The following is a 20,511-nucleotide window of genomic DNA, read 5'->3' on the forward strand; positions in this document are numbered from 1 at the left end:
GGTTAACTAGTTGTGTGCCAGATACGCTTAAGTTTGCTTTTCTTGGACTTGATGGAGCATAGATTGGGGTTATACAAGGAAGAACAAACAGAAGGGAGACAGAAAAGTTTTCCAGGGGGCATGGGCATCAGAGGTAGAGAGGAGGGACAGATTGATAACTGCAGAAGTACTGTGATGTATTAAAGACCAAAGGCGAGGCAAATAAGAGTTTGAAAGTGCAGTTATAACTTGTTTGGGGAAAATTTTCTTTCCGGAGGCAGATGCAGAAGGAAATGGAAATGAAAGGAGATAGGGGGTGCAAGTGGTGAGTGAAACAGAGACGTGGTTGGAAATGGCTTTGTCTCTAACAAGAGCATGGGTTTAGTGGAACCACGTTGAGATAGGTAAGGATAGCCAGGAGGGGAGACTTAAGTGAGGACAAGGTGTTGCCACTGTTAAGTAGGATTTAACTCAAAGTCACAGTGTCAGTTAAGTTGTCCCACAGAAGAAAGCAAAGATGTTGTTAATGAGCAGACAGAGACTTTGGAGGAAAATGCAGAGCTATGCTGATTGTTGATCCACTAACAGAATTTGGGGAGACAGTGGTCGGAGGAGTAACCGGGACAGGAGGGAGGTTGGCAAAATTAGACCGCACTGTGGACAACAGGGTGGGAAAGTTGATGAGAGAGGAGGATGGGGCAGTTGGGGTTGCTGCTGATGAGGAGCAGCAACGATTGAACTTGATGGACCTTTGGAGAATGTTGAGAATGAGACACACACAGTGGTTAGCTATAGGCTTATTCAAGAGGGACTTAAGATAGGGACGGCAGCAGGAGAGTAGGAAGGATAGGGAAACACCACTATGTGCAAATTAGAAGGAGGAAAAGACAATAAATTATTTGTACCCTCAATTAAAGGACTCAGTTATTTCTTCCATTTATTTGTTTCCCTGTTGTACTAGATTAATATCCATTTCAAAGTATGTTGCAAACATAGGATTCCAGTTTATCAGAATTAAACAGATTTCCTACTCACACTGCAATGTATTTGAGGCAGGAGAAAACCATCAAGATTCATCTAGTCTGCCACTTCAATTATTCCCACTCTTCTCTGTGTGATATTTCTATCTCATTCATAAAACTTAATAACATTAGAATTGCAACAGATTCCAAAAAACTGTCACATCCTTATTTGAAACTTCTTATGGTTTTCCAATTGGCTATCTTTATTCCCTTAATTTTAAAGAAATGGTGAAGGATATGTGAGGGCAGGAAGATCAGGAATGATGGGGGTGGGGAAGGGCTATAAGTGGGGCAAGCTGACGACAGAGCAAGTACCATAAAAACAGCATAAGACATGATGGTCAGTGGTTCATATAGAAGCCAGAGCTGGAGGGTGAAGCAGTCAGCTCTTTGAAAGCTGTTGAATCATAGAGCCAGCAAGGGGAGGTGTGAGAAAGAAGCAGCACTGCGAGGAAGCCCAATGCAAGACTAATACACAACTCCCTAATCAATATTAAATGTTATTTAATCAATATTAGTTAAAGGCTTTGTTGCTTATTATAGGGCGGCACAGTGGTTAGCACCGCAGTCTCACAGCTCCAGCGACCCGGGTTCAGTTCTGGGTACTGCCTGTGCGGAGTTTGCAAGTACTCCCTGTGACCGTGTGGGTTTCTGCCGGGTGCTCCGGTTTCCTTCCACAGCCAAAGACTTGCAGGTTGGTAGGTAAATTGGCCATTGTAAATTGCCCCTAGTGTAGGTAGGTGGTAGGAGAAAGGTGTGGATGTGGCAGGGAATATGGGGTTAATGTAGGATTAGTATAAATGGGTGGTTGTTGGTCAGCACAGGCTCGGTGGGCCGAAGGGCCTGTTTCAGTGCTGTATCTCTAAATAAATAAATACAAATAAATTTGTGCAATGTGTTTCTGTTTTTCAAGGGTTTTATTTTGATGTGATGGAGATCACCCCTGCTGTAGTAGGTATTCATCGATTCAATGCTGAAAACTGCAAAGTGAGTGTGACAAAAATGGATTTTCGTCTGTTTTAGATGCTTAACGTGTATTTTATACTGTTGGAAATAACATGCGAGGGAATACACAAGGTCACGCAGAACAGCTCCCAACTGTAAAGCTATGAGCTGAGAGTCCAGACTCACTGGCTGTAGGGGCTCCAAAAGGAGTGTGCTCTTATGTGTTTTCTAAGGTGTTAATTAATTCGTCCGAGAACTCGCATTCAATTGCAAACATCCTTTCCATTGTCCAAAACTTTGTTATTCATCCAATATTGTTATGAGAAATGAGCCTTCTGTGGATGGCTAATGTATTTAGGAGAAACACAGTTATCTGCTTTTTCCTGTTTTCATGTAACTGCAAAGTTATATTTCTGTTGGTAATCATGTCAACAGAGGTGGTCCTAAATTGCCTTCGCGCAGGTCAAAGAATCAGGCCCAGCTTGAATTTAATGGGTTTGATTGAGAACTACATTAGAGATCTTTGAGAAGGGCCAGGGATGGTGAATGTAGGACTATATGTGGCTTCATGTATTTAGTTTACAGTCAGTCTAAAGCTTTCTAGCCAGAATAGAACTCTGTTTTTTGCATCAACCAGCAGGAGAGCTGATCATAGGGACATAGGAAGATAGGAACAGGGATAGGCCATTCAGCCCCTCGAGCCTGTCCCGCCATTCAATGAGATCATGACTGATCCGCGGCCTAACTCCATATACCTGCCTTTGGCCCATATCCCTTAATATCTTTGCTTAACAAAAATCTATCTATCTCAGATTTAAAATTAACAACTGTTCTAGCTTCAACTGCTGTTTGTGGGAGAGAGCTCCAAACCTCTACCACCCTTTGTGTGAAGAATTGCTTCCTAACATCTCTCCTGAACGGTCTGGTCCTAATTTTTAGACTATGCCCCCTAGTTTTAGAATCTCCAACCAGTGGAAATAGTTTATCTTTATCTAGCCTGTCTTTTCCTGTTAATATCTTGAAGACTTCAATCAGATCACCCCTTAACCTTCTAAATTCTAGCGAAAACAGGCCTAATTTGTGTAATCTCTCCTCGAAACTTAATCCCAGTAGTCCAGGTATCATTCTTGTAAACCTACGTTGCACTCCCTCCAAGGCCAATATATCTTTCCTAAGGTGTGGTGCCCAGAACTGCTCACGGTACTCCAAATGGGGTCTAACCAGGGTTTTGTACAGCTGCAGCATAACCTCTGTGTCTTTATACTCCAGTCCTCTAGACATTAGTCTAGCATTCCATTAGACTTTTTGATTATTTTCTGCACTAGCTCGTGGTATTTTAAAGATCTATGCATCTGAACTCCCAAGTCTCTTTGGACATCCACTGAACTTAACCTCTTCCCATTTAGAAAGTACCCTGTTCTATCCTATTTTGGTCCAAATGGATAATCTCAAACTTGCCCGCATTGAAATCTATCTGCCACAGTTTTGCCCACTTACCTAGTTTGTCAATATCTCTTTGCAATTTTATGCTATCATCTAGACTGTCTACAATGCTGCCTAACTTTGTATCATCAGCAAATTTGAATATATGACTTACTATGCCATCATCCAAGTCGTTAATGAATAAGGTGAATAATTGAGGCCCCAACACAGATCCCTGCAGGACACCACTAGTTACATCCTGCCAATCGGAGTACTTACCCATTATCCCCATTGTCTGTCGCCTACCACTGAACCAACTTTCTAACTATGTCAATAATTTGCCCTCAACTCCATGGGCTTCTACCTTAGTTAACAGTCTCTTATGTGGGACTTTATCAAATGCCTTCTGGAAGTCCATTTAAATAACATCCATAGACACTCTCCTGTCCACTACCTTAGTCACCTCTTCAAAAAATTCAATGAGATTTGTCAGGCATGACCTTCCAGTCATGAATCCATGCTGGCTGTCCCTGATTAACTGAAATTTTTCTAGGTATTCAGTCACCCTATCCTTGATTATAGACTCCAGCAACTTCCCCACCACAGATGTCAGACTAACTGGTCTGTAATTTCCTTGGTTCCCCCTTTCACCCTTCTTAAAAAGTGGAGTGACATGTGCAACTTTCCAATCCAGAGGGACCACTCCTGAATCTAGGGATCTCTGAAAGACTATAATTAGGGCATTTACAATGTGCTCTCCTACTTCCTTTAACACCCTTGGATGGAAACCGTCAGGTCCTGGGGCTTTCTCTCTCTTTAGTTCCATTAATTTCCTTGTTACTGATGATTTACTTACGTTAATTGTATTAAGTCCCTGTCCCCTATGGGCTATTAATTTTTTCGGGAGTTCCGACAAGTTATCCTCCTTTTCAACTGTAAATACTGAGGCAAAATAATTGTTCAACATGTCTGCCATTTCCCCATTATCAATGACAATATCTCCAGTTTCAGCTTTTAGTGGGCCTACATTGCTCTTGACCACCCACTTTCCCTTTATGTAACTATAAAATTCCTTCTTATTGATTTTGATATCCCTTGCAAGTTTCCTTTCATAATCCCTCTTAGTAGCTCTTATAAGCTGCTTTGTGACCCTTTGCTGATCTTTGTATTGATCCCATTCGGCCGGATCTGTGCTGCGTTTTGCATTTTTGTAAGCCATTTCTTTTTGTTTTATGCTATCCCTAATCTCTTCAGTTGTCCATGGCTGTTTTTTCTGTGAAGTGGAGCTTTTTCCTCTCTGATATATACTCGCTCTGTATTTCTTTAAATGTTTTTTAAAATATTCTCCACTGTTCTTCAGTCATTTGTCCCATTAACAGATCTACCCAGTTTACCGTGGACAGTCTCTCTCTTATCCTGGTAAAGTCAGCGTTACCCAAGTCTAAAATTCGAGTAGCCAATTCGTGCTTTTCCCTTTCAAACGCTGCCTTGAATTCGATCATGTTGTGATCACTATTTGATAAATGTTCATGCACAGTTAGGCTACTAATTAAATTTGGCTCATTACTCATAACTAAATCTAATATTGCCTGTCCCCTTGTTACATCTAGGACATAGTGTTGTAGGAAACTATCCCAGACACATTCCAGAAATTCACTACCTTTCTGACAGGTGCTAGTCTGCCTCTCCCAATCTATGTGTAAGTTAAAATCCCCCATTAATACTCCTCTGCCTTTGTTACACACTTGCCTAATTTGTGCACTTATACAATCTAACACCTCAGAACTGCTACCAGGGGGTCTATACACAACACCCATTACAGTTTTAGATCCTTTTCTGTTCCTCAATTCCATCCATAAGGTCTCCACTGGATGTTTTCCCCTCATTATATCCTCCCTTACCAATGAGGTGATATTTCTAATCAGTAAGGCTACTCCACCCCCTCTGCCTTTTTCCCTGTCCCTCCTGTAAACTTTATAACCAGGTATATTTAGTTCCCAGTGCCGACCATCCCGCAGCCACGTCTCCTCATTGGCCACCACATCATAATTTTCCATTTAAATTTGCGCCTGCAGTTCATCTAGTTTATTTCTTACACTCCGTGTATTTGTATTCTTTTTTTTTCTTTTGGGCCTCCTTATCTCGAGAGACAATGGATACGCGCCTGGAGGTGGTCAGTGGTTTGTGAAGCAGCGCCTGGAGTGGCTATAAAGGCCAATTCTGGAGTGACAGGCTCTTCCACAGGTGCTGCAGAGAAATTTGTTTGTTGGGGCTGTTGCACAGTTGGCTCTCCCCTTGCGCCTCTGTCTTTTTTCCTGCCAACTACTAAGTCTCTTCGACTCGCCACAATTTAGCCCTGTCTTTATGGCTGCCCGCCAGCTCTGGCGAATGCTGGCAACTGACTCCCACGACTTGTGATCAATGTCACAGGATTTCATGTCGCGTTTGCAGACGTCTTTATAACGGAGACATGGACGGCCGGTGGGTCTGATACCAGTGGCGAGCTCGCTGTACAATGTGTCTTTGGGGATCCTGCCATCTTCCATGCGGCTCACATGGCCAAGCCATCTCAAGCGCCGCTGACTCAGTAGTGTGTATAAGCTGGGGATGTTGGCCGCTTCAAGGACTTCTGTGTTGGAGATATAGTCCTGCCACCTGATGCCAAGTTTGTATTTGTATATAGAACTCTTATTTGGGCTATATCCCCTAACCTGATGTTTTTTTCGCGTGTTTATTATTTCTCTCTTCTGGTTTAACCAGTATACTTCTTGCAGTTTGGTAACAATCCGCTTCACCACTAACCTGCACTCCTACCTTCTCTTTTAACTTCCTGTTTTTCCATGCAACTGAACCCTCCCCCCCCCCCCCCCCGCCACTATTTAGTTTAAAGCCCTATCTACAGCCCTAGTTATACGATTCGCCAGGACTCTGGTCCCAGCATGATTCAGGTGTCCCATCGGAACAGCTCCCTCCTTCCCCAGTATTGGTGCCAATGTCCCACGAATTCAAACCCATTTCTCCCACACCAATCCTTGAGCCACGCGTTTAACTCTTTAATCTTATTAACCCTTTGCCAATTTGCTTGTGGCTCAGGTAGTAATCTGGAGATTATTACCTTTTTGGTTCTGCTTTTTAATTTAGCCCCTAGCTGCTCATATTCCCTCAGCAGAACCTCTAACCTCATTCTACCTATATCGTTGATACCTATGTGGACCACGACAACTGGATCTTTCCCCTCCCATTCCAAGTTCCTCTGCAGCCCAGATGAGATATCCCGAACTCTGGCACCAGTTAGGCAACCGAGCCTTTGGGACTCTCGATCTTGGCCACAGAGAATAGTGTCAATACCCCTAACTATACTATCCCCGATTACGACTACATTTCTCTTTTCGCCCCCCACTTGAATGGCTCCCTGTACCACCGTGCTGTGGTCAGATTGCTCAGTCTCCCTACAGTCTCTGCTCTCGTCCACACAGGGAGTAAGAATCTCGAAGCTGTTGGACAAGGACAATGGTTGAGGGTCCTGCAGTACTACCTCCTGGATCCCTCTACCTGCCTCACTCATAGTCACACCCTCCTGTCCCTGACCACTGGCCGATTTCATGGTAGTTAATCTAAGGGGTGTGACTGCCTCCTGAAACACAGCGTCCAGGTAACTCTCCCCCTCCCTGATGTATCGCAGTGTCTGAAGCTCAGACTCCAGCTCATCAAATCTGAGCCGGAGTTCCTCGAGCAGCCAACACTTGCTATAGATGTGGTCACTAGGAATCACGATGAGGTCCACCAGCTCCCACATCATGCAGGTACAACACATCGCCTGGCCCTGCATCTCTATTTTATTTAATTAGATTTTAATTTGTTTTTTAAATTTCGACTGGTCCTTAGTTTTTAATCTGTCAAATATTTCTCCTATTCACCTTTAATCTGAAATCAACTTAGAATAGGTAATTCAAATTAGCAGTTACTTACCAACCAGTGAACTTACAGTTTTCCTGTGATGTCACTTTGGTTTTTTTCACTCTTTTTACTCCCTTAAATTACCCAAAAATTAGTTTATTTACACCAGGAACCTTGATTCCCCCCCAAAAACACTACCTACTATATTAAAAAAGAACTGTAGATCTTTCTCATTACTTTAGTTACGAACCCAGCTATTTAGAGTTATTCCCTAACCACTGTTACTCACCAACCAATCACCTTGCAGCTTTCCTATGATGTCACTTGACTTTTTTTTTTCAAAACTCTGGCGTGCCTGGACTGCTTCTGGAAGGTAAATGAGTGAACTCTCGCTCTCTCTCCCGGTCTCTTTGTGCTCCGGCTCCGCTCTCGCTGTTTCCCGCTTGCTGAGTGAACTCTTGCTCTCTCTCCTGGTCTCTTTGTGCTCCGGCTCCGCTCTCGCAGTTTCCCGCTTGCTGAGTGAACTCTCGCTGTCTCTCCCGGTCTCTTTATGCTCCGGCTCCGTTCTCGATGTTTCCCTCTGTTGAGTCTGATCATTTCCAATGTTGATATGTTCCGCAGAGCAAGTAGTGATCTTATGTCCTTATGCTGATTTAGAGAGAATGTGAGTGCCATATTTGTTATTTTATGTATTGAGGATAGTAGAGGAATGTATGATTCACTGCTTTATACTGTTTACTGTTCATTCACTAGTCTTGTGTAAATAAAACTGGATTTTGGTTCAGAACTTGTCTCAGTCTGGCAAGGTTGTATGTTCAGGGAATTAGATGGCACATTACATGTTACATGTATTCATTAGATTTACTACATTATTACACATGATAGAAATGAATGACAGATTTCCATTTATTTAGCACCTTTCAGGACCATAACAAGATGACAACTTATATTGCACCTTTAATGTAGTAAAACGTCCCAAGGCGCTTCACAGGGGCATTATAAAACAAAATATAATATCGAGCTACATAAGGTGATATCAGATGACCAAAAGCTTGGTCAAAGAGGTAGGTTTTAAGGAGTGTTTTAAAACAGGAAAATCAGGTAGAGGTGTAGGCAGGGAATTCCAGAGCTAAGGGACTAGGTAAGTAAAGCCTCCAATGGTGGAACGGTTAAAATTGGGGATGCTCATGAAGCCAGAAATAGATCTGTGCCGATATCTCGGAGTGTTGTGGGTCTGGAGGAGATTACAGAGGTAGGGAGGGGTGATGCCGTGGAGGGAGTTGAAAGCAAGGATAATAATTTTAAAATCAAGATGTTGCTTGACCGGGAGCCAATGTAAGTGAGCACAGGGGTGATAGGTGAACAGGACTTGGTGCGAGTTAAGACTTAGACAGCAGAGTTTTGCATGACCAAGTTTAAGGAGGGTAGAATGTGGGAGGCCAGCCAGCAGTGTGTTGCAATAGTCAAGTCTAAAGGTAACGAAGGCATGAATGAGGGTTTCATCAACAGACGGGCTGAGACTGGGCATTCAGGTGATGCTACGGAGGTGGAAATGGGTGGTCTTAGTGATGGCACAAGGATGAGGTCGTAAGCTCCTCTCGGGGTCAAATATGACATCAAGGTTATGAACAGACTGGTTTAGTGTCAGACTGTTGCCAGAGAGAGGGATGGAGTCAATAATTAAGGACTGGAGCTTGGACTGGGGACTAAGAATAATGGCTTCAGTCTTTCAATATTTATTGGGAGGAAATTTCTGCTTATCCAGTAGTGGATGTTGGAAAAGCAGTCTGATAATTTAGCAACAGTGGAGGAGTTGTTAGAGCTAGTGGTGAGGCAGAACAGGGTGTCGTCAGTGTACATGTGAAAACTAACACTGTGCTTTTGGATGATGTTGCCGAGAGGCAACATTTAGATGAGAAATAGGGGGCCAAGGATATATCCTTGGGGGAGACCAGAGCAGGAAGCATGTCTTGCTGCAATTGTATGGAGTCTTGGTGAGACTGCATCTGGAGTATTGTGTGCAGTTTTGGTCTCCTTATCTAAGGAAGGATGTACTGGCTATAGAGGGAGTGCAACGGAGGTTCACCAAACTAATCCCTGGGATGGCAGGATTATCATATGAGAAGAGTTTGCAGAAACTGGGCCTGTATTCTCTAGAGTTTCAAAGAATGAGAGGTGATCTCATTGAAACTTACAAAATTCTTACAGGGCGTGACAGGGTAGATGTGGATAGGATGTTTCCTGTGGCTGGTGAGTCTAGAACCAGGGGACAGTCTCAGAACAAGGGGCAGGCCATTTAAGACTGAGATGAGGAAGAATTTCTTTACTTAGAGGGTGATGAATCTGTGGAATTCTCTACCCCAGAGGGCTGTGGAAGCTCAATCATTGAACATGTTCAAGACAGAAATTGATACATTTCTGGATACTAATAACATCAAGGGAATGGGGATAGTGGGGAAAAATGGCGTAGAGGTAGATGATCAGCCATGATCTAACTGAATGGCAGAGCAGGCTCAGTGGGCCAAATGGCCTACTCCTGCTCCGTTCCTAGAAGCCATTTCAAGTGATTCTCTGGATATGATTAGATAAATAAGAATGGAACTAGGCAAGAGCAGTCCCACACAGCTGAGCGACAGTGGAGAAGAGTTGGAGAAGGATGGTGTGGTTAACCAAGGCTGCAAACAGGTTGAGAAGGACGAGGAAGGATAGTTCACTTTTGCCACAGTCACATCAGATGTCATTAGTGACTTTGATAAGAGCTGTTTTGGTACAATGGCAGGGGTGGCACTCTGATTGGAGGGATTTAAACATGGAGTCCTGGGAACGCTGGGCACAGATTTGGGAAGCGATAACATGTTCAAGGACTTTGGAGAGGAAAGGGAGGTTGGAAATCAGGGTGGTAGTTTGCAAGGACAGTGGGGTCAAGGGTTAGTTTTTTGAGGAAAGGGGTGATGATGGAAGATTTAAAGGACTACAGGATGTCTCAAAGAGCTTTAGTGCCAGCAAAGTACTTTTGTAGTGTAGTCAGTGTTGTAATGTAGGAAATGCGGCAGCGCATTGTGCGCAGCAAGCTCCCACGAACAGTAATGTGATAATAACCAGATGATCATTTTGAGTAAGGTTGATTGAGGGATAAATGTTGATTATGACAACAGGGATATCCCTCTTGCTCTTTCTTGAAGAAATGCCATGGTATCTTTTACTTCTACCTGAGAGGGTAGACCGGGGTAGTCCAACCTTTTTGCGTGGGGGGCCACATTGAAATTTTTCTCTTACATGGGGGCCGGTTAGACAATTTAGAAAAAATAAAAGCATTGAAATATATCTTACTATTAACCAAAACAGCAACAAATGCACATTTTTGGAAGAAGCAGTAAATGAGAAGACTAATTTATTTCTCTTCACTATGTTGGACAGTGAGAAACCTGGCATTTGTTTGCTTGCACAAGTAGTTAATGTTTGCCTGCACACGTAGTGATGTGGAGTATTCCGGACAGATGTCATTCTGTCAGGAGTGATCTTGATCACTCTCTCTCCCTCTCTCTCTGCCCTCTCTGTCTGCTCCCCCCCTCTCTGCCCTCTTTCGCTCTGCCCTCTCTCTCTGCCTGCTCTCTCTCCCCCTCTCCCCCTCTCTCTCTGTCTCCCTTTCTCTCCCTCTCTCCCCCTTTCTCCCTCTCTCTCTATTCCCCTTGCTCTCTCTCTCTGTTTGTTCCCCTTTCACTCTCTGTTCCCTTTCTCTCTATCTCTGTCCCTTCTTTCTCTCTCTATCCCTCTTTCTCTCTCTCTGTGTCCCCATTTCTCTCTCTATCCCTTCTTTCTCTCTCTCTCTATCCCTTCTTTCTCTCTCTCTCTATCCCTTCTTTCTCTCTCTCTCTATCCCTTCTTTCCCTCTCTCTCTATCCCTTCTTTCCCTCTCTCTCTATCCCCCTTTCTCTCTCTCTCTATCCCTTCTTTCTCTCTCTATATCCCCCTTTCTCTCTCTCTCTATCCCTTCTTTCTCTCTCTCTATCCCCCTTTCTCTCTCTCTCTCTTTAAAACAAAAATCTCAAGTCAGTTTTACAGCTGACAGCTGCTGACATCGGGAACAGCTGTTTCCCAACTTTAGACAGATTTGGGGTTTTCTAGCGGGCTTTTTAAAAACCCTGAATATTCCAGTATTACCAGAAAAGACCGAATTGAGCTCTGACTGCGTCATAATTTGTCTTTGACATGCTATGGTTCATTTTTATTATGCAGCCCATTTAGTTTTCTCTCTCTCTCTCTCTCTTCCGTCTCTGTAAAACTAGATGAATAAAAGTTAAGGCTTTGCTGTTTGTCTGCTTGTCTGTTGTAGGTTTCAGAGTTTCCAAAAGAGGTGGAGGTCCGAGCTGTGATAGAGGGACAGATGCTGGCCAAAAGGGCATACGCTGAGAAGTTGGGCTTCAAAGTCTGTAAGTAATAATGATGGAAGATGTCATAGAGCTCCTTGTTCATCCAAAATATTTTGCTTGCTCTGAAAACAACAGGAGCAGGACTGTTTGGCAAGCCTGCGTGGGCCATTTGGATTTGGTGGGCAAATCAAATTAGTCACAATACCGTAGAGGAGGAACTCTTAGAGTGTAAACAGGATGGTTTTCTGGACCAATATGTTGAGGAACCAACTGGAGAATAGGCCATCCTAGACTGTGTATTGTTTAATGAGAGAGGAATATTTGACAATCTAGTGGTGCGAGACCCCTTGGGGATGATAGACCATAATATGATAGAATTCTTCATCAAGATGGAGAGTGATGTAGTTGAGTAGTGAGGTCAGGGATAAGGTTACAAGGACGCAAGAGGGCACTGGCAAGCAAGAACTTGGTTTAAAGTGTGTCTACTTCAACGCCAGGAGCATCCGGAATAAGGTGGGTGAGCTTGCAGCATGGGTTGGTACCTGGGATCTCGATGTTGTGGCCATTTCGGAGACATGGGTAGAGCAGGGGCAGGAATGGATGTTGCAGGTTCCGGGATTTAGATGTTTCAGTAAGAACAGAGAAGATGGTAAAAGAGGGGGGGGTGTGGCATTGTTAATCAAGGAGAGTATTACAGCGGCAGAAAGGACGTTTGAGGACTCGTCTACTGAGGTAGTATGGGCCGAGGTTAGAAACAGGAGAGGAGAGGTCACCCTGTTGGGAGTCTTCTATAGACCTCCAAATAGTTCCAGAGATGTAGAGGAAAGGACAGCGAAGATGATTCTCGACAGGGGCGAGAGTAACAGGGTAGTTGTTATGGGGGACTTTAACTTTCCAAATATTGACTGGAAATACTATAGTTCGAGTACTTTAGATGGGTCAGTTTTTGTCCAGTGTGTGCAGGAGGGTTTTCTGACACAGTATGTAGACAGGCCAACCAGGGGCGATGTCACATTGGATTTGGTACTGGGTAATGAACCCAGCCAGGTGTTAGATTTAGATGTAGGTGAGCACTTTGGTGATAGTGATCACAATTCGGTTAGGTTTACCTTAGCGATGGGCAGGGACAGGTATATACCGCAGGGCAAGAATTATAGCTGGGGGAAAGGAAATTATGATGCGATTAGGCAAGATTTAGGATGCGTAGGATGGGGAAGGAAACTGCAGGGGATGGGCACAATCGAAATGTGGAGCTTATTCAAGGAGCAGCTACTGCGTGTCCTTGATAAGTATGTACCTGTCAGGCAGGGAGGAAGTTGTCGAGCGAGGGAGCCGTGGTTTACTAAAGAAGTTGAAGCGCTTGTCAAGAGGAAGAAGAAGGCTTATGTTAGGATGAGACGTGAAGGCTCAGTTAGGGCGCTTGAGAGTTACAAGCTAGCCAGGAAGGATCTAAAGGGAGAGCTAAGAAGAGCGAGGAGAGGACACGAGAAGTCATTGGCGGATAGGATCAAGGAAAACCCTAAGGCTTTCTATAGGTATATCAGGAATAAGAGAATGACTAGAGTTAGATTAGGGCCAATCAAGGGTAGTAGTGGGAAGTTGTGTGTGGAATCAGAGGAGATAGGGGAAGCGTTAAATGAATATTTTTCGTCAGTATTTACAGTAGAGAAAGAAAATGTTGTCGAGGAGAATACTGAGATACAGACTACTAGGCTAGATGGGATTGAGGTTCACAAGGAGGAGGTGTTAGCAATAATGGAAAGTGTGAAAATAGATAAGTCCCCTGGGCCAGATGGGATTTATCCTAGGATTCTCTGGGAAGCCAGGGAGGAGATTGCAGAGCCTTTGTCCTTGATCTTTATGTCGTCATTGTCGACAGGAATAGTGCCGGAAGACTGGAGGATAGCAAATGTTGTCCCCACGGTAGGCTATTGCAGAAAATACGGAAGTATGGGGTTGAAGGTGATTTAGAGCTTTGGATCAGAAATTGGCTAGCTGAAAGAAGACAGAGGGTGGTGGTTGATGGCAAATGTTCATCCTGGAGTTTAGTTACTAGTGGTGTACCGCAAGGATCTGTTTTGGGGCCACTGCTGTTTGTCATTTTTATAAATGACCTGGATGAGGGTGTAGAAGGGTGGGTTAGTAAATTTGTGGATGACACGAAGGTCGGTGGAGTTGTGGATAGTGCCGAAGGATGTTGTAGGGTACAGAGGGACATAGGCTGCAGAGCTGGGCTGAGAGATGGCAAATGGAGTTTAATGCGGAAAAGTGTGAGGTGATTCACTTTGGAAGGAGTAACAGGAATGCAGAGTACTGGGCTAATGGGAAGATTCTTGGTAGTGTAGATGAGCAAAGAGATCTTGGTGTCCAGGTACATAAATCCCTGAAAGTTGCTACCCAGGTTAATAGGGCTGTTAAGAAGGCATATGGTGTGTTAGCTTTTATTAGTAGGGGGATCGAGTTTCAGAGCCACGAGGTCATGCTGCAGCTGTACAAAACTCTGGTGCGGCCGCACCTGGAGTATTGCGTGCAGTTCTGGTCACCGCATTATAGGAAGGATGTGGAAGCTTTGGAAAGGGTGCAGAGGAGATTTACTAGGATGTTGCCTGGTATGGAGGGAAGGTCTTACGAGGAAAGGCTGAGGGACTTGAGGTTGTTTTTGTTGGAGAGAAGGAGGAGGAGAGGTGACTTAATAGAGACATATAATCAGAGGGTTAGATAGGGTGGATAGTGAGAGTCTTTTTCCTCGGATGGTGATGGCAAACACGAGGGGACATAGCTTTAAGTTGAGGGGTACCACAGGGATCGGTGCTAGGACCCCAGCTAGTCACAATATATATTAATGATTTAGATGAGGGAACTAAATGTAATATCTCCAAATTTGCAGATGACACAAAACTGGGTGGGAGAGTGAGTTGTGAGGAGGATGCAGAGAGGCTTCAGGATGATTTGGACAAGTTGAGTGAGTGGGCTAATGCATGGCAGATGCAGTATAATGTGGATAAATGTGAGGTTATCCACTTTGGTAGCAAAAACAGGAAGGTAGATTATTATCTGAATGGCTATAAACTGAGAGAGGGGAATATGCAGCGAGACCTGGGTGTTGTCATACACCAGTCGCTGAAGGTAAGCATGCAGGTCCAACAGGCGGTAAAAAAGGCAAATGGTATGTTGGCCTTTGTAGCGAGAGGATTTGAGTACAGGAGCAGGGATATCTTGCTGCAATTATTCGGGGCCTTGCTGAGGCCACACCTGGAATATTGTGTGCAGTTTTGGTCTCCTTTATCTGAGGAAGGATGTTCTTGCTGTAGAGGGAGTGAAGTGAAGGTTTACCAGACTGATTCCTGGGATGGCGGGACTGACGTATGAGGAGAGATTGAGTCGGTTAGGATTATAGTTGCTGGAGTTCAGAAGAGTGAGGGGGGATCTCATAGAAATCTATCAAATTCTGACAGGACTTAACAGGGTAGATGCAGGAAGTATGTTCCCGATGGTGGGGGAGTCCGGAACCAGGGGTCATAGTCTAAGGATACAGGGTAAACCTTTCAGGACTGAGATGAGGAGAAATTCCTTCACCCAGAGAGTGGTGAGCCTGTGGAATTCGCTACCACAGAAAGCAGTTGATGCCACAACATTGTATGTTTTCAAGAGGAATTAGATGTAGCTCTTGGGTCTAAAGGGATCAAAGGGTATAGGGAGAAAGCGGGAACAGATTACTGATTTGGATGATCGGCCATGATCATAATGAATGGCGGAGCAGGCTCGAAAGGCCGAATGGCCTACTCCTGCTCCTATTTTCTATGTTTCTATGATTGTCTTAGAACTGGTATGGCTGAAGCAAAACTGTGTTTAACACCATAAAGCATAGTTTGAGAAATGGGTAAATTTGGGCTTTTGGACTGTTGATTGGTGGAAATGTTGACTGAGGGAAGAATATTGGCTAGGACAGCAAAAAAACATACTGCTTTTCAGTGAATAGTGCCATGGAATATTTCACGTTCTCCTCAACAAGCATTGGTTTAAACTTCATTTGATAATGCTAAAAAAAAAAGGCAGCGATGGTGCATACAAATGTTCACATGGGCTATCCTTCAGATATATGTTTAATTATTAAGTTGGTTTTTCAGCAGAGCTGTGTGTCTTCTCACTGTTTTCTGGGGCCGGGTCCTGTTGGGGCTGCAAACACCCTGCGATATGTTAATCGTATGCAAGCGAAGTTAAGTCCCACTTAATCTCCAACAAGAGAAAGAGAGCCTCGCACTTAATCTCTAATGTCAATTGTACAGTTACATTTGATATCAAAGCAGAATTTGATAGAGTATGGCACCGTGGAGCATGACTAAATATTGTTGCATAAAATAAAAGCAAAATAATGCAGATGTTGGAAATCTAAAATAAAAACATACAATGCCGGAAATACTCAGCAGGTCAGACCGCATCTGTGGAGAGAGTAACAGAGTTAACGTTTGAGACCCCTTCCACCCTTGGATCTCTGACTGGAAGAACAATCATATGTCTTTCCAGTAGTTTTCATCCAGTAGCCTATTGCTATGAGAGTGGTGCCGGTCAAAGGATCTCACCCAATCTTTTTGGAAATACTCAGCAGGTCAAGCAGTATCTGTGGAGAGGGAAACAGAGTTAACGTTTCAGGTCAATGACCTTTCATCAAAACCTTTCATCGACCTGAAATATTAACTTCTGTTTCTCTCGCCACAGATGCTGCTTGACCTGTTGAGTATTTCCAGCATTTTATGTTTTTATTGCAGATTCCATCATCTGCAGTATTTTGCTTTTGCATTGGAATTTCTTTTATGCCTCTTCAGGAAGTGCCTTGCTGTGAGTGGAATCAAGGAGAGAAGGCTGCATGGTAGCAGTGTATATAACTCTTAAATACAGTGCTCATTTATCAAGAATATTAGGCAATACACAACAACATTTATGATGAAAGAAATTCTACCAGTGTCTTTACTCCAAAATCATCTTTGTAACTTTGTAACTGCATGTACAAGGTAAGTACTGACAATTGGCTTTATTTTACGTAAAAACCACGTAACAGTTACAATCAAGCCTATTTAAACTTGCTCTCCAAAAATGTGATTAAAAAATACAGCACTGCTCTTGAGTGAAACAGCCTGTTGATATAGATTAAAAAGGCCTCCCTGTAAAATTTTCATGCTTAAAGTCTGAATGCTGCATTTGTTAAATATTTACGCACATGGGTTAATATTTGTCAGTAATTTTAATGTTGACATACTGCTAAGCAGCAAATGACACAATCATATTATTTATGCCACTTCACAAATCCTGCTGTAGGTTTAAAATTGCAGCAAAGTATTTAAGCTGGAGGACTAAAAATGCCAAACTGGCCCATTATATGGAAGGGGAGGTGAAAATTTTGGTTAGTTATGTGATGTATTCAACTGAAGTTACTGGTTATCTTCAGATCAGGCTTCATTTGATGACAGTGAGTGCTGCTAGTGTGATGAAAATCAACTTTTAAAAATTAGAATTATTCAGAGGTTCAGGTTATTGAAAACTAGTAAAACTTGTAAAAATTGTGATGGATACTCAAAAAAAAAGCATGAATCCAATCAGACCAATCAGCAACAGAGATGCAGTAGTTTCAATCTTCCACAGGGGAGCAGTCTGTGATCATTCTGAGACTACAATGTACTTCAGTCTTTGAAAGGAAGTTCAGTTTCTTCATTCGTATCTCAGTACGTCAATTTAAAAATCTGGCATCTTGTATAAATGTTTGATTGTTACATATATAGATTATATATATATATACACACACACAGCCTCAAGTGTGTGTGAAGATCTCCTGTATTTATGTTTCTGTTACAACACCACAGTACAATTTGAAGTAAATGGTCCCCTAGTGTACACTCAGGGTGAAGAGGAAGCCATTGTCTTTTGTCACTGCCACAAACTGTGTTCCTCAATTGCTGATCCCATCCCTCTCCCTGGCCACTTTCTCAGGCTGACGCAGACTATTTACAATCACAGTGACTTATTTGCCCCTCAGCTGAGCTTCTGCCCTTATATCCTCTCCATCACCAAGACATTCTATGTCCACCACCATAACATCGCTTGTCTCCACCCCTTCCTCCGTCCATATGTTGCTGAAATCCTCATCCACTCATTCATTGCCTCCAAACTCAACAATTTCAACACTGTCCTGGCCGGCCTTTCATCTTCCATTCTCTATAAACTTAAGTTTATCCAAAACTCTGTAGCCTGTATCCTAACTTGCACAAGTCCCATTCACTCATCACTTCTGTTCTCCCTGATCTACGTTGATTATGGCCTTGTTCCGCCCTATCTCTGTAATCCCTTCCAGCCTTACAGCCCTCCAATAACTTATCATTCCGCCTTCTCTGACCTTGTGCATCCTTCACCTCATCATTGGTGGCCATGCCTTCAGTCAACTAGGTGCTAAGATTTGGAATTCACTCTTTAAACCTGTCCACCCTGCACCTCTTTTCTCCTTTTAGACTCGTTAAAACCTACCTTTGACCAAGCTTTTGGTCACCTACTTTAATCTGTTCTTCTTCGGCTTGGTGCCAATTTTTGACTGATTGTGCTCCTTTGGGATGTTTTTAGTTCTGTTAAAGGTGCTATATAAATGCAAGCTGTTATCATACAGTACTATACAATGTTGTACATCATTTACTACCTTTAGTAAATGTTGAAACTCTTACCCAGTAATGAAGCTTAACATTTCTTTGAGACTTACCTTCTCTTTTGGATCTTGTATGGTGCAGACGGTTACTGTGACAGTAAGTGGGTGGGGAGGTTGGTGGTTATCTCAGTGGCATTTACCAATGTTTCTGGCAATTAAGAGTTGTGCATTAATGTCTTTGATTAATGCATGATCTGGGAATCAGAAACCTGGCTAAATCCACAGGATGGAAATGAATATAGCATTAAGGGGCATGTAGAGCTTTCAAAAAAGATAATGGACAAAAACATGATGGTGTAGCACTGTATGTCAGTGATACCTGGGAGGTAAAAGACATTGATCATAAGGAAATCTGCAAAATGACCTAGAATGCAGAAAAATTTGAGCAAGCTCCAGGGATATGTTATAGACCACAAGGTCAGCATAAGGAGGACAGTTTGCAATATGGAGAGATGGAAAGGGTATCTATGTGAGAATAAGTAATTTATTTTAATAGGAGACTTCAATTAACCTAATATAAACAGAGTAAACCCAAGGGTTTTGGGGTCGAGAGTTGTTAAATGTAATGCATGACTGCTTGCTGACCCAGTGTGTCAAGGAAGCTATGAGAAGCAATGTTCATCTTAATCTGATATTTGCAAAAGACCCAGAAAATGTACATGAAATAGCAGTTGTAGCATGCCTTGGAGGACAGCAACCACAGAGTAGAATAAGACGACAACATTCAAACTAGTAACATAGCGTTTTAGGATTGATATCAGGAGATACAGCAATGGAGGCAAAAATTCTGGATTCATTCAAGAAATATCTGGATGCTACTTTGGGGGAAGCTAGGATCTGTCTGGATATTTGAATCAGCTCAGTTTTACATCCCACCTGATAGTAAATCGGGCAACATGCAAAACGAGTGACTGATCCACTAACACTCGTTTTCCACCTGGGAATGAAAGGTAAAATTACCTTCACAGTCTTTTCAGTGTTTTTCAAAGATTTAATAATCCAAATGATCCAATTCTGTTGTTTATAAACAGTGTGTGTGTTAACTGCACCTTGGGATGTGTTAATTATTTAAGAAAGGTGAGAGAAGGAAACCAGGGAATTATGGACCAGTTAGCCAACATCTGTTGTCGAGAAATTGCTAGCTTGTATACTTGAGGATTGGGTGACTGAACATGTTGAAAATTTTCAGCTGATCAGAGAGAGGCAGCATGGATTTGTAAAAGGTAAGTTATGCCGACAAACCTGATTGAATTTTTTAAGTGGTGACTAAAGTAGTGGACAGGGGAATGTCTGGATGTTATTTATATGGACTTCCAGAAGGTATTTGATAAAGTCCCTCATAAGAGACTGTTAGCTAAAGTTGAAGTTCATAGAATTGAACGCAAATTATTGACCTGGTTGGGAATTGGCTGAGCGGCAGGAGACAGAGAGTAGGGTTAATGGGCAGGTACCCTTATTCGTAGGATGTGACTAGTGGTGTCCTGTAAGGATCTGTATTGGGGCCTCAACTATTCACTGTATTTATTAATGACTTGGGTGATAGGATAGAAATTCAAACATCCAAATTTGCTGATACAAAGATAAGGCAGCATTGTAAGCAGTGTAGATGGATGCGTAAAATTACAAAGTGATATTGATAGATTAAGTGAATGGACAAACCTGTGGCAAATGGATTTCAACATAGGAAAATGTGAAGTCATCCACTTATTTATTTTAATAGACTTCATTTAACCTAATATAAACACAGTAAACTCAAGGGTTCTTGAGTTAAGAGTTGCTGACCTAAAAAAGATAGTACAGGTTACTTTCTTACTGGGTAAAAGCCAGAAACGATGGAGATCCAGAGAGTCTTGGGGTAAAGGCCTGCTACCCGACCTGAACCCGATGGGACCCGACTACATGTGTCAGGTTCGGGTCTGGTCGCATTTCCGGGTCCAGCATTCAGGCTTGGGTTTGTTTGGGCCGGGTCGGACATGCTGTATCACCACTTCAGGTAAGCGACTCTAATGTTAATATACTTTTTGGACTTTAAAGGTGGTTTTGTTACAGTTAAGCTTGTGCAGGTAAGGAACATAGTGAAAAACGGAAGTTAGGTTAACTGATGGTCAGGTCGGGTTGGGCGCGGGAAAAAATGGAAGGACTCGGGCTGGGCCGGGCTCTGTGTCGGATGGGGTTCTGTCGGGCTCAGGTC

General features: G+C 43.0%; 1 protein-coding gene across 5 annotated transcripts in view; it reads left to right on the plus strand.

Moving 5' to 3' along the window:
* Nucleotides 1-20,511, plus strand: part of xylb (xylulokinase homolog (H. influenzae)) — a 319,204-nt gene that overhangs the window by 122,587 nt on the left and 176,106 nt on the right. For all 5 annotated transcript variants that reach the window (XM_068015166.1, XM_068015134.1, XM_068015149.1 and 2 more), the window contains 2 exons: nt 1,915-1,988; nt 11,599-11,695. In XM_068015166.1, coding sequence (XP_067871267.1) covers nt 1,915-1,988; nt 11,599-11,695 — 171 coding nt within the window. The remainder of the gene's footprint in view (nt 1-1,914; nt 1,989-11,598; nt 11,696-20,511) is intronic.

Source organism: Heterodontus francisci, chromosome 2 (genome assembly GCF_036365525.1).
Source record: "Heterodontus francisci isolate sHetFra1 chromosome 2, sHetFra1.hap1, whole genome shotgun sequence".
Taxonomy (NCBI): Eukaryota; Metazoa; Chordata; class Chondrichthyes; order Heterodontiformes; family Heterodontidae; genus Heterodontus; species Heterodontus francisci.